Source organism: Pezoporus occidentalis, unplaced genomic scaffold (genome assembly GCF_034315485.1).
Source record: "Pezoporus occidentalis ecotype Australia unplaced genomic scaffold, CSIRO_AGI_Poc_V1 ctg153, whole genome shotgun sequence".
NCBI classification, from domain to species: Eukaryota; Metazoa; Chordata; class Aves; order Psittaciformes; family Psittacidae; genus Pezoporus; species Pezoporus occidentalis.
This window is the reverse complement of record NW_026913350.1, coordinates 846,109-858,459: the sequence shown is the minus strand read 5'-3', so window position 1 is coordinate 858,459 and position 12,351 is coordinate 846,109. Positions and strand designations below refer to the sequence as shown.

Sequence of the window (12,351 nt, the reverse complement as noted above, 5' to 3'; positions counted from 1 at the left end):
TTAAACCAGCCCCATATGCTGTTAGGTGTCGGAGCTGCTCTGCACCAGATCCAAGGCACTGCAAACCTTACAGGTACATTAGAATCATAGAATAGTTAGGGTTAGAAAGGACCTTAAGATCACCCAGTTCCAACCTCCCTGCCATGGGCAGGGACACCTCACACTAAACCATGGCACCCAAGGCTCTGTCCAACCTGGCTTTGAACACTGCCAGGGATGGAGCATTCACAACCTCCCCGGGCAACCCATTCCAGTGCCTCAGCACCCTCACAGTAAAGAACTTCCTCCTTAAATCAAATCTAACTTCCCCGTTTAAGTGCACATTAATGTGCAAGTGTCGCCTGGCCATGGTCTAACCAAGGGCCCATCCCATCCCCATGGGCTGCTGGGACCTGGAGCATCTCCTTCATCCTCCATAGTGGGAATTTCTCTCCCTCCCTTTACATGGCCTTCATGAATGCAAGAAACATGCAGGGGGTTCACCAAGTGATGCTCTGAAGCAAGGGACCTGCAGAGGTGGTTGCACCCAGGCTGAACCATCACTGTTTGAGACACAGGGACCTCTGCATTTCTTCTACCCTATCCCCAGGCCCTCACCAAGAGCTGAGCGAGATCCCATCACCCTCATCCCATGGGGAGAGGTGTCCTGTGCTCCTGCAGGTTATCTGGATGCATAAGGGTGCAGCATCAAGCTTGTGGCTTCCTCTGGGATTTCAGCACAGCAGAAACCCAAAGCAGAGGGACTGGTTTCACCCCATGGGTCAAAACAAGGCCCAAGCACCCCACAGCATCTCCTTGGCAATGAGCAAATCCGCTCAGCTCAGCCTGCCTGTCCGGCTCCTAAAAATGCCAGGAAAAGGCAAAAAGCCCTGATGTAAACCCAGAAAACCCAATCCAGTGGCTCCCGAGCAGGTGGAGCTTCCTGAGGAATCAATAGGAGATTAGAAAAGGTCAATAGAACGTGTCAAGTGCTTCCCTAGAAGGCGAGGAGAGGACTTCATCTATGTTGTGGGTGGGAAATGCACCCACCTTTGGCTTTTGTTCCCTTTTCTGTTGCAAGAAAACACCTCAATGACTTTAGCACTCCCTACAACTGCCTGAGAGGAGGATGGAGCCAGGAGGGGCTGGGCTCTGCTCCCAAGGAACAAGGGATGGGACAAGAGGAAACGGCCCCAAGCTGCACCAGGGCAGGTTTAGATGGAGATTAGCGATGGGGACCCCAAACCTGGGCATCAGTCTCCTGCCAGCGCAGCCGTCACCAGCCCTGAGCCAGCACCTCTGCTGCTGGCCTTGACCCTGAACCCATCCTCCTCCTCCTCACCTCACCTGGACCAGCCCCAACCCACAGCAACACCAAGCCCATGGGACCCCTTGGGGGCATCCTCCAGCTCCCAGCCCCAGGAGAAGGATCACGATGGAGCAAAGCAGCAAAGACCCCTCTATTTAACCGATTCCTCCCCGATTTTAACTTCATGAGGCCCCAGGCTGCGGATCCCCCTGAGTTCCTTGGATTGCTGTTAATGGATCCTTGTTCCTCTGACTCATGGTGAATTGATGGAGAAATTAAAATGCATTCACACCATTCTCTTATCTGGGTGTCTCGCGAGCAGGCTGGCACATTACAGAACCCATCAGCATCGAGCCTTTGTAGCTCGCAAAATTCATAATTAACCAAAAACTTCTATTCACTTCTTCATGTAATTTAATTAGTTTCCCATTAAATAGACACTAAAGTATCCTCTATTTCCCAACAGAGCAAATAATTGTTTTCTATCCTCTTAGAAGTTATCGCTTGCTTATTGTAACTACCACAATTCATTAGGAGCCTCTAAGCAGCAGGGGGGGCAAGGACTGGAGGAAGGGACAGGGAGGTAATGAAAGGGGGTGGCAGGGCCGGGGTGCCCTTGGCTGAGCCAGGACCTCCCAGTGATGCCCATGTTGTGCCCAGCACCCAGCACAGGATCAGCCCACTGATGCTGAAGGGCCAAAGAGGATGGGGATGAGGATGCAGGGGGTCCCTGCCAGCTCTCCATTCCCCGTGGGAAGCAGCAGGCAGGAAAGCTCAGAGCAGCTCTATCACACAGAGGCCGTTTATCTGGATCCCAGGAAGGATTTAGTTTACAGTGGAAATCTCTCAAGCAAAGACCTCCCTTGGAGGAACGAACCTGTTCAAGAAAACAATTGGCTCTGTGCTTGGATTATGCCTTGAACACTTTGCTGCTGCGATGCCCGAGAGCTGGTGGGGTTCCAGTGTGGGATGGGATCCACGAGGAGCCCGAGGCAGGGACTGGGAACCTTGGGACTGGGAACTGGTGGGAAAAGCAGCCCCAAATCCCCTGGAGCTGTGGTACCTGGTACAGAGCATCACCCTGACCCAAGGGCTGGTGCTGGCCCTGACAGTCTGGGGGGCTGTGAGTACATGGGGGTACACATGGGTACATGAATGAACGTGCACATGCAGGGGAGTGTGCATGGATATGTGCATGTTTGCACCTGTGTGCGTGTGTGTGCTTGTGTATGCATGTATTTGTGCTGGGCTGCACCCCCAGAGCGTGAGCAGCAGCTCAGGGAGGGGATCCTGCCCCTCTGCTGCGCTCTGGGGAGAACCCCCTGCAGCCCTGATCCAGCTCTGGGGCAGCAGAACGAGAGGGACGTGGAGCTGTTGGAGCGAGGCCAGAGGAGGCCATGGAGATGCTGTGAGGGCTGGAGCAGCTCTGCTCTGGAGCCAGGCTGAGAGAGCTGGGCTGGGTCAGCCTGGAGAAGAGAAGGCTCCTGAAGGGGAGACCTGAGAGCAGCTCCAGTGCCTGAAGGGGCTGCAGGAAACCTGGAGAGGGGCTTGGGACAAGGGCCTGTAGGGACAGGCCAAGGGGAATGGCTTTAACCTGCCAGAGGGGAGGCTGAGATGAGCTCTTAGGCAGAAGCTCTTCCCTGCGAGGGTCCCTTCCAACCCAAACCACGCTGTGGTTCTATGGAGTTAACATCTGTGGTTTCCCTGGGGTGCGTACAAGTGCTTGATTTAGTGTTGGACACTGAAGAGTAAACCAGAGCAACAAGTCCCACACACAGTTCTTGTAAAAAGCCATCTATTTCAGTTTTCACTGTATAAAAAACCCAAGAGAAATGGACAAGGAATATACAAACCACATGTGGACCTTGAACAACTTTTACCAATTTCAAGTGATCTGGGGAAGGGTTTTATCATCTGTGGTACAGCCAAAAACAAATTCCTTTCAATCCCTACTATTCCTTCCTCCCCACAGGAGGGAGGTTGGAAGGAGGCTGTACAGTGACATTACAGCCTGAGGAGGGCAGTTTGTCACATTGAGCTGCTTCAACGTTGTCCCAGTGCCATCAGTGTGAGGGGGTCTGGCATCAGCAAGAGGCAAAGTCAATCCCACCTCTGTAAACCAAGGATCATGGATCCCATCTCCTTGTTGGCTTCACTGGATCTCCCCCATGTACAGCCTTTTGTCACTGGATGCAGAGAGAACTGAAGGAGAGAGATGGGAAAAGGGGGATATGTTAAACACAACAGTTTGGGATCTCCACAAAACACAGAGTTGGAATTGACTTTATTTCACTTGCTGCTTGTGAGCTATAAAGCCAAATTGCCTTTGCTCCCCAAAACCACCCCGTGGAATTGCTCCTCTGACCACTGCACACCATGGCTGCCATTCCCCCAGCCCCAGACAGGCATAACCACACACTGCCTGCAATGTCTGAGCAGGAAAGCAGTAAAGAGAGGTGCATGAACACGCTGGTAGTGCTCTGGAGCATCCCAAGGGGTTGTTTCCACAGCCTGGATGCTGCCGGGGGCCTGCCGGCCGCTAGAGGGCACAGGCTGCCCAGGGAAGCCTCGAGGGCGGTGGTAGTGATCCAGAGCAGGGTAAAGGCAGCTGGAGCCCAGCTCCACCGCACCACCTCCACCTCGAAAAGGCTCTTCAGGGGATTCAATACACAAGAACAAGCCAGAAGCACCACTCTTGACACTGACAACGGCTTCATTTGAGCCCAGGAGAGGTGTGGGTGTTTCTGTGTGAACTCACACGCTGCTGTCGCTGAGCACAGAATCACAGACTGGGCTGGGTTGGAAGGGAGCTTAAAGCAAGCTGCTCTAGTGGGGAAGGTGTCCCTGCCCGTGGCAGGGGGGTGGAACTGGATGAGCTTTAAGGTCCCTTCCAACACAAACCAGGCTGGGATTCCATGAAACGTGTGTGACACTCAGGGCTCTGGGCCACAAGCAATTGTGGGGCTGTTTCCCAGAGGATGAGGAGTTCAAGCAGCCCTGAAACCATTGCCCCTTCTGACTTCAGCTGGAGAGCACTTACTGATGGGTTCCTCTGGATGGAAGGCCAGTTCGTTCACTGAGCCAGCGTGGCCTGGCAGCTTGTACAGAATCCTCCTGGATGTGGTGTCCCACACGTACACAAACCTACAAGAGAGGCACTGTGAGTGCATTGAGGAGGGAAAGCAACTGCCCCCCTCCAACAGCTCATCCCTGCACTGGCTCAGCACCTGGCCTGACACAGATCCAGCTCCTGGTGTGAAAACCTCCAGGGGAGCTTTAGATGGAGCTGAGGAACAATTCCTTCCCCAGAGGGTGCTCAGGCATTGGAACAGGCTGCCCAGGGCAGGGCTGCAGTCACCGTCCCTGCAAGTGTTCACACACGGTGGAGACGAGGCCTCATGCCATGGGTTAGTGGTGGCCTTGGCAGTGCTGGGGAATGGCTGGACTGGATGAGCTTGAAGGGCTTTTCCAACGCAATTGATTCTGTGGTTCTGACCACTGAGAGTTATTTTGTACAGACAAATGGCACATTTATGCAACCTTGCCTTGCTTTCCCAGCAGAAACTCCTCAGAGATGGCAGAAGGATTTGCACAGCCCTGTCTAACCTGCCCTGGGACCTGGCTGCCTGCTCTTCCCCATGGAGCAGCACCACAGAGCTGCTGTCAGACCTCAGAGCTACACCAGCATCTGCAGAACTAACCCAATGGCCCAGTGCTTGGAGGGACACAGGTGTCCCTCCACCATGTGCTGCAAAGGAGTCACAGCTCAGCCACTTGCTGTGACAGCTGCCCCACTATATCTGACCAGTGAGAGCTAAAGTTCTCCCTCTCCTCTATCAGAAACTCATTAATCTGCCGATTACTGCTCCAAGTCCTGGCCTCCAGCCTGCAGGAATTCCTGTCTCCATGGCACTGAGGGTGCGTCTGGATTTGTTCCAGTGGCAGTTGGTATCCTTCACAGTGACCTTCAGTGTCTGGCATGGACCCTCTGCTGGCTTCCTCCCTCTGCCCCTTCCCCTCCTCAGCTGCTTTAGTTTACAGAGTCTCTCATTGTAAAGCCCAATATGTGCTAATTTAGCCAGGTCTTCAGTTCTTGTTACTCACGAATTAAAGGATCAAGAGTGATCCTTGGAACACCACTGGTGCCTCCTGCAAGCTGCCACACAGCAATTTAACCACTTAATGTGGTCCTCAGCAGTATAACCCCCACACTACATACACTTCCCAGACTCCCTGCATCCTGAAGAGTCTCACAAGCACCTGCTAGGATGACCACATGGGTCCTAGTCCAACATCAACCATGCTCCTGTCATCTGCTGGTCCTGAGGTGGGATCCCGTGGTTGAACATAAGCAGTAATGCAGATCTCGTCAGCTTTTGACAATAAGAAGAAGGTTTTACAACTATGTGGTGCTCCTCCACTGCCACAAAGGCAACAGAAACACATCACTGTAGTAATCAGGGCAGCCAACGTGATCCAACTCATTCCAGGAGTGCGTGGATTCATGGTTAACAGGGAAGGCAGCAGCAACTCACCTGTCAGCCGAGCCCCCCGCGATTTTACTGCCATCCGGGGACCAAGAGCACCTCAGAAGGTTCTAAAATGAAAGAACAAGCACAGATCTGTTGGCAAAGGCAGATGTAGTCTTCCCCTTCTACTCGAGTTAAGATCACCACGAGGCTTTCAACATCACGAGCACCACTTTAATGATCCCAAGGAGATGGTAATTACAGATTTTGGTTTATGGCTGGCACCATCCAGAGCCTTGTTATTTCACACCAAGTAGGTAGTAAATGTAGAAAATACTTAATTTACAGCTAATTACAGTGAAGTGAGCAAAGAAATCTGGTTACTGCAGCTTTAATTGGAATCCCACTTTGTGCATTCATCTTTGAGTTCTTATTAAAGCCTTTTCGGTTGAAACTTGAAGAAACAAGTTGGAGAGCAGTTAATAGCACCACAAACACCACGTTCTGCTCTGCAGGACACTCACCTTCTCAAAGTTGTGCACGTTGCCCTGGAAGATCTTCACACATCTCTCCTTAGGGGCGAAGGGCCGCACGTCCCAGATGCGAACTGCAACACAGAGCTCACAGTCACCAGCTAAAGGTGGCACAGGGCAGCTTCAGGAATGCTTCTTTCCCTGACATGCTGCTAATGAGCAAAGGTCCTTGTTCTCTCCATAGAATCACAGAATCCCAGACTGGTTTGGGTTGGTAGGGACCTTAAAGTTCATCCAGCTCCAACCCCTGCCACGGGCAGGGACACCTTCCACTAGAGCAGCTTGCTCCAACCCCCTGTGTCCAACCTGGCCTTGAACACTGCCAGGGATGGGGCAGCCACAGCTTCTCTGGGCACCCTGTGCCAGCGCCTCAGCACCCTCATAGTGAAGTTTTAACAAGTATCTCCCCAGAAGCAAAGGAAAAGCAGCAGCTTCCCCCTGCAGAAAGCACTGGTGTGAAAGGTAAAACACAGACATTTATAATCACACCAAGACCCCACCAAAAGGAGGGGAAAAATCCAAGCCAACCCTTACATAAATGAGGCACCATCTCCTTACATGAACCTTCTCTTTGCTCTAACATGCCATGACCACGGTGCTGAACAGCTTCACTGAACACCCCCCAGGAGACAGTTTGGAATCTGCTGTCATTCCCACTGCAGGGAAAGAGCCAAACCTCCCTGACAAGAGCCAGGCTGAGGCTGTGTTCAACTGTCTGTGTAAACAACGTGTGCCACAGTGTGTCCTCCCTGCCCTTTGGAGCCGTGACAAACCCTATGCTGCAGCTGCTCCCTCCCTGCAAAGGACACGACTGTCACTGCTGTAACAAGAATTCCAGCTTTATCTCTGGAGCCAGACTCCCTTCAGCTTATCCCCATGGCTGGATCTTGTGCTTCTACATCACACAAGTTGAGCTGTTCCTAAACGTGGTGCAAAGCTGGTGCAAGAGAGCAGCCCTTGGCTGCTGTGCCCTCAGAGCAGGTAGGATGTACCTGTGTTGTCCATGGCGTTGGAGAGCAGGTAGGAGCCTTCAGAACTCAGGCTGAGGCCTGTCACCGAGTCTGCGTGTCCTCTCATCGTGTAAGTGAGCTTGTTCTGGCGCAGGTCCCACACCTTCACACACAACAGAACCAGAGTTTAGCAACAAGACAGCCAGGACTGTTGGAACTGATGGTTCCAAAGTGTTTCACACAGGTACTGATCACAGCAAACATCAGCTTTTGATTCCAGCTGGGGAGGTCTGAACGGCTAAAATAAGAGACTAGAATTTGTGTATATTAGGAAAAGTGCCCCTTAGAACATGTTTAATCATCAAGGAGTTTAATGTCAGCAGCCCCACACATGCAGGAACCCCTCTCCATCTGGCTAGAGCTCCCCCAGCTCCCAAACTCCACTGACTGATGGCACAGAGCAGTTGTTTAATCCCCCAAATTCCACTGTTCTCTCCCAAAGCAGAGCAGTGGGAACAGTTCTCCTGCTGATGCCACACTCAGTGATGGCTCTGTGACAAGCACACGCTCCTCACGCCTAGGTGAGGCTGGAGCCTGAGGCTAAAGGGCCAGGAAGACAGACTAAACCATGCACTACCAGGAGAATCTCAGTCACCAGCTGAATGAAACCCTGACCTGGTTCTTAAATAAGAACTTTCCACACCAGCAGGTGACAAAGTGAGCTGCAAACTGGAGCAGAGGGCACAGAGTGTGGATGCGTCACCACATTTCCTTTAGTTTACCTCATATATGGCTCTAGAGCCTCCGGGACAAGCACAGGCTGCCAGAAGAGCAGCATTCCATGTCTGCTCCAGCGGGTGACAGCAGCACTGGGACACCTGGCCAGGAATGCCAGGGCTGCCCAGGCTGTCACATGGCAAAGAGCCCTGGAGCAACTCCCTCAGAGCTTATTGGCCCTAAATCAACAGCGAGGTCAGACACAGGAGGTCCACGTGGTTCTTGTGACTGTAAAATTAACCAACAGGCTTCCACATTTGGCCTTGAGCAATGGAAGATGTGATGGGATGGAAAAGGTGTGTGTGGTTGGAAAAGCATGCTAGGATAAGGGTATTCTACCTTAATGTCGTTGTCGATGCCTCCGGATATGATCTGATCACTGGTGTCATTGAATGTCACAGCCAGGACCTGGTATGTGTTCTGGAATGTCTGGACAGCAGCTTTTTTCCTGATATCCCACAGCTGAAAAGACGCAGCACATAAGAGGTGCACAGAGATTTAATGACAAAATGACAGGCACTTGCATGGATGCAGAGAACCATAGAATGGTTTGGGTTGGAAAGGACCTTAAGGTCACCCAGTTCCTACCCCCTGCCACATGCGGCAGAGGCTGAGTGCTCTCCTGAAATCCCCTCTTTAGATCTTGAGGTCTCTATAACCCCCCCAAGAATGACAGCAATAAAGGAGCAATCAAATTTGATTTCCATGTTTTTTCTCAAGACTAAGTTGTTACCTAAAGGAATGAGAACAGTGATGAAAGGCTCGATTTAACCCACTTAAATAGGACCCCCCCCAAATTCTTTCAGAGATGCCATCTTTCAGCCCAGACTATCTCCTCCCGCCACACACTGACCTTCACTGTCCCATCATCACTGCCTGTGCAGACGAGCTGGGGCCCTCGCCTCGCTGGGTAGCAGGAGTTCACGAAGGATGTGTGTCCCTTCAGCCTCTTCACCCTCTCTCCAGTCTCACTGTCCCACACAGCCACTGTTTTGTCTGTGGACGCTGAGAAGAGCATGCTGCAAAGGAGAGTCATGGTGAGGATCCCAATTTCAGGAGCACTTCTCCCCTCCCACCTTTTTAACTCTCAAGTTGTGTGATCAAAGGTGGGAATAGGCCATGGAGAAGAATCTCCTCCATGCACAAAGACAAAGGTGGTGTTTCAGAAGAGGCTGACTGGTGGTGGGGCAGCTACACTGGAGGCACCCCCACTTCTAGATACACAGACATTGGTTTTCTGCTTTAACACTACCTGGAAGGAAAACTGAGTGGTAATGGCTTAGACGCAACAGTGGAAAGGCCTTTTAAGCTAACAGATATCCTCTGAATACCAAGACTGGATTGTTTCAGGCTCACACAACTCTCATGTTCTTTCCCTCCTCAGTGCCTCCCAGATGACCAGCATTAACTTTCCTCTGCTCCTCCAAACCAAAATCAAGGGTACTAGTGATGACTTTGCTCAAGCCCAAGCCAGCATCATCCCTTGTCTGGGAAAGCCACACAAGCACTGGACCAAGCAGAGGATGTGGTGGTACTCCAGCCAGCAGAAAGCACCTTTAGAAAGAGCTGTGACAGGCCAAGTGCCACCAGCACCAGCTTACCTGCCATCAGTGTTGTAGTGCAGCTCCATGACCGCCCCGCTGTGTCCCTTCAGGGTGGCGTAGTTATCACAGTCCCCGTAGACGTTCCACAGCACTGGGGGAAAGGGAGGGAATTAGGAAGAACAGGAAACATGGAAACACCTCCCTACTGCAAAGGGCTGGTCTCCAGGAATTCAGCAAAAGGAGCTCTATCATCACCACGATCAGCACCACCAGGGATGAACAGCAACAAAGAGGCATTGTGTGAGGACAGAGCTGGTTTGAGCTGATTTATGGGTCTAGTTCAAGCTGAATTTATGATGAAAATAATCGTCATCTCAGCAACCCACAGCATTAAAGGCTGTGTTTCTGCAGGGCGCTGCAGGCACAGACTGGGGCACACCAGGCTATGAGCCCCATCTGAGTGTCCTGGGATAGAGAATCCTAGAATAGCTTGGGTTGGAAGGGAACTTCAAAGCTCATCCAGTTCCAACTGACTGCCATGGGAAGGAACATCTTCAATGAGATCAGGTTGCCCAGAACCACATCCAGCCTGGCCCTGAAAGGCTCCAACTTGTGCCAGTGTTTTACCACCCTCATTGTAAAGCTTTCTTTACATCCAGCCTGAATCCTCCCTCTATTAGTTTAAACCCATCATCCCTGGTGCTATCACAACAGGCCCTCCTAAGAAGTCTCTCCCCATCTTTCTTGTAGGCCTCTTTTAACAACCAAAAGGCCACAGTAAGGGCTTCCTGGAGCCTTCTCCAGGCTGCCCCAGCCCAGCTCTCTCAGCCTGGCTCCAGAGCAGAGCTGCTCCAGCCCTCGCAACATCTCCATGGCCTCCTCTGGACTCGCTCCAACAGCTCCACATCCCTCTTGTGCTGCTGCCCCAGAGCTGGATCAGGACTGCAGGGGGGGTCTCCCCAAAGCACAGCAGAGGGGCAGGATCCCCTCCCTGAGCTGCTGTATGGCTCCTTTCTCACACCCCTAAGGTGAGGCTCAGGACCCAGTAAGACGAGGGCTCACCCCAGCAGCCCGATGTACAAGCCCCAACCCCATGGAACCAGCATTGGCTGGGACCCCGGTGCCTGGTACTCACAGATGAGCCTGTCGAAGCCAGCAGAGGCGAGTGTGTTGCCATTGGGGTGGAATTTGCAGCAGTAAACCTCCCCCTCGTGCCCCGAGAGCAACATGATGGGCGCCTGCAGCGAGGAGCAGCGAGGGGGGCCCTGGGGAGCGATAAGAATCATGAAACCACAGGATCAACTGGGTTGGAAAAGCCCTTTAAGCTCACCCAGTCCAACCATTCCCAGCAGTGCCACGGCCACCACTACCCCATGGCACTGAGGCCTTGTCTCAATGGTGTGTGAACACTTGCAGGAACAGTGACTGCAGCCCTGCCCTAGGCAGCCTGTTCCAATACCTGAGCACCCTCTGGGGCAGGAATTGTTCCTCAGCTTCATCTAAACCTGCCCTGGTGCAGCTTGAGGCCGTTTCCTCTTGTCCCATCCCTTGTTCCTTGGGAGCAGAGCCCAGCCCCTCCTGGCTCCATCCTCCTCTCAGGCAGTTGTAGGGAGCCATCAGGTCCCCCTGAGCCTTCTCTTCTCCACACTGAACCCCCCAGGTCCCTCAGCCCTTCCCCCTCACACTTGTGCTCCAGGCCCTGCACCAGCTCCACTGCCCTTCTCTGGCCCCCTCCAGCACCTCAAGGTCTCTCTTGTCGTTAGGGGCACAGAACCGAGCACAGGATCCGAGGTGCGCCCCACTCGTGCCCAGTGCAGCGGCACAGCCCCTGCCCTGTCCTTGCTGCCGCACTGCTGCTGCTCCAGGCCAGGATGCTGGGGGCTTCCTGGGCACAAGCCGCTCATTCCCAGCCCCACCATAGCAGGCCCTTTCCCATGCGCAGTTCCCAGCCGCTCTTCCCAGCCCTGGCGCTCTGCTCCACCCCCGGAGCTCCCCCCCAAACCCCAACATCGCCCCACGCGCACCTCCCCTCCCTCCCGGGGCCTTTCCCCTCCGTCACCCCCTCCCTGCCCACCGCGGCCCCCTCACCCCCTCCCTCCGTACCGCCTGCAGCAGGGCCCCGGGCGGGGGCTGTCCGCCGCCGCCACCACCACCACCACCGCCGCCGCCCCCCCCCGCGCCCGGCGGCCCCGGCAGCTCATGGCGGGGCCGCTTGGCCGGCACGGGCACGACCGGGAGGTCGGCGCCGGGCGGGGGGGAGGCCCCGGGGGCGGTGCCGGGGGGCGCGATGGGGCCTGGAGCGGGGCCGGGGCCGGGGCCGCCGGCCGGGACCTTCCGCTTCTGCTGCTCGATCATTGCCGTCCGCTGCGCGCCCCCCCGCCAGCCCCGCTATTGGTCAGCCGCGCCGCGTCCTGCCGCGCTGATTGGTGGAAAGCGGAAGGATGGCCCGCCCACCAACCTCAGGCTTGCATCCGGCGCGCGGGTGACGGCAGAGAGGCGCGGAGGGTCGGCGGGCTGTCCCACGCACGGATTGGCTGATGGGGAGGGCGCCGTCTAACACGGGTGACGCTGAGTGGATGAAAGCTGACGCCCGGCAGTATTGCTCTTGGTGATTGGGAGAGTGGGAGGTGCTTCAAGGTGAGAGGGGGGTGTGTGGAGGAGTAAAATGGCGGCGGGCGGGAGGCGCTGTGGTGGGTGCTGACGGCACCCGTGCTCTGTGGGTAGGCCTGGCCCGGCCGCCCCGGGGCTCAGACCGGGCTCCCGCTTACGGCCTCGGCTGCCCGCGCCGGT

General features: G+C 54.4%; 1 protein-coding gene across 2 annotated transcripts; it reads right to left on the bottom strand.

Annotated features, from left to right (window-relative positions):
- Positions 1–3,066: 3,066 nt before the first annotated feature.
- Positions 3,067–11,937, bottom strand: SNRNP40 (small nuclear ribonucleoprotein U5 subunit 40). Of its 2 annotated transcripts, XM_062611404.1 has the most exons (11): positions 11,734–11,937; positions 11,665–11,703; positions 10,697–10,826; positions 9,619–9,712; positions 8,871–9,036; positions 8,357–8,479; positions 7,283–7,403; positions 6,282–6,364; positions 5,824–5,885; positions 4,329–4,432; positions 3,067–3,490 (listed from the first exon to the last, which is right to left on the bottom strand). In XM_062611404.1, exons 1-11 carry the CDS (start codon positions 11,914–11,916, stop codon positions 3,441–3,443), a joined length of 1,155 nt encoding a protein of 384 aa, XP_062467388.1. In that variant the 5' UTR covers positions 11,917–11,937; the 3' UTR covers positions 3,067–3,440. The 2 variants fall into 2 exon arrangements, with proteins under 2 accessions (XP_062467388.1, XP_062467387.1); XM_062611403.1 differs by having other exon boundaries at positions 11,665–11,937.
- Positions 11,938–12,351: the final 414 nt, after the last annotated feature.

Coding starts and splice junctions, on each gene's coding strand:
- SNRNP40 (XM_062611403.1), bottom strand. CDS start 11,916: ATGATCGAGCAGCAGAAGCGGAAGGTCCCGGCCGGCGGCCCCGGCCCC. Junction 9,037..9,618: donor CACTACAACACTGATGGCAG/GTAAGCTGGTGC, acceptor TCTCCTTTGCAG/CATGCTCTTCTCAGCGTCCA. Junction 4,433..5,823: donor GCGGGGGGCTCGGCTGACAG/GTGAGTTGCTGC, acceptor CCTCTCTTGTAG/GTTTGTGTACGTGTGGGACA.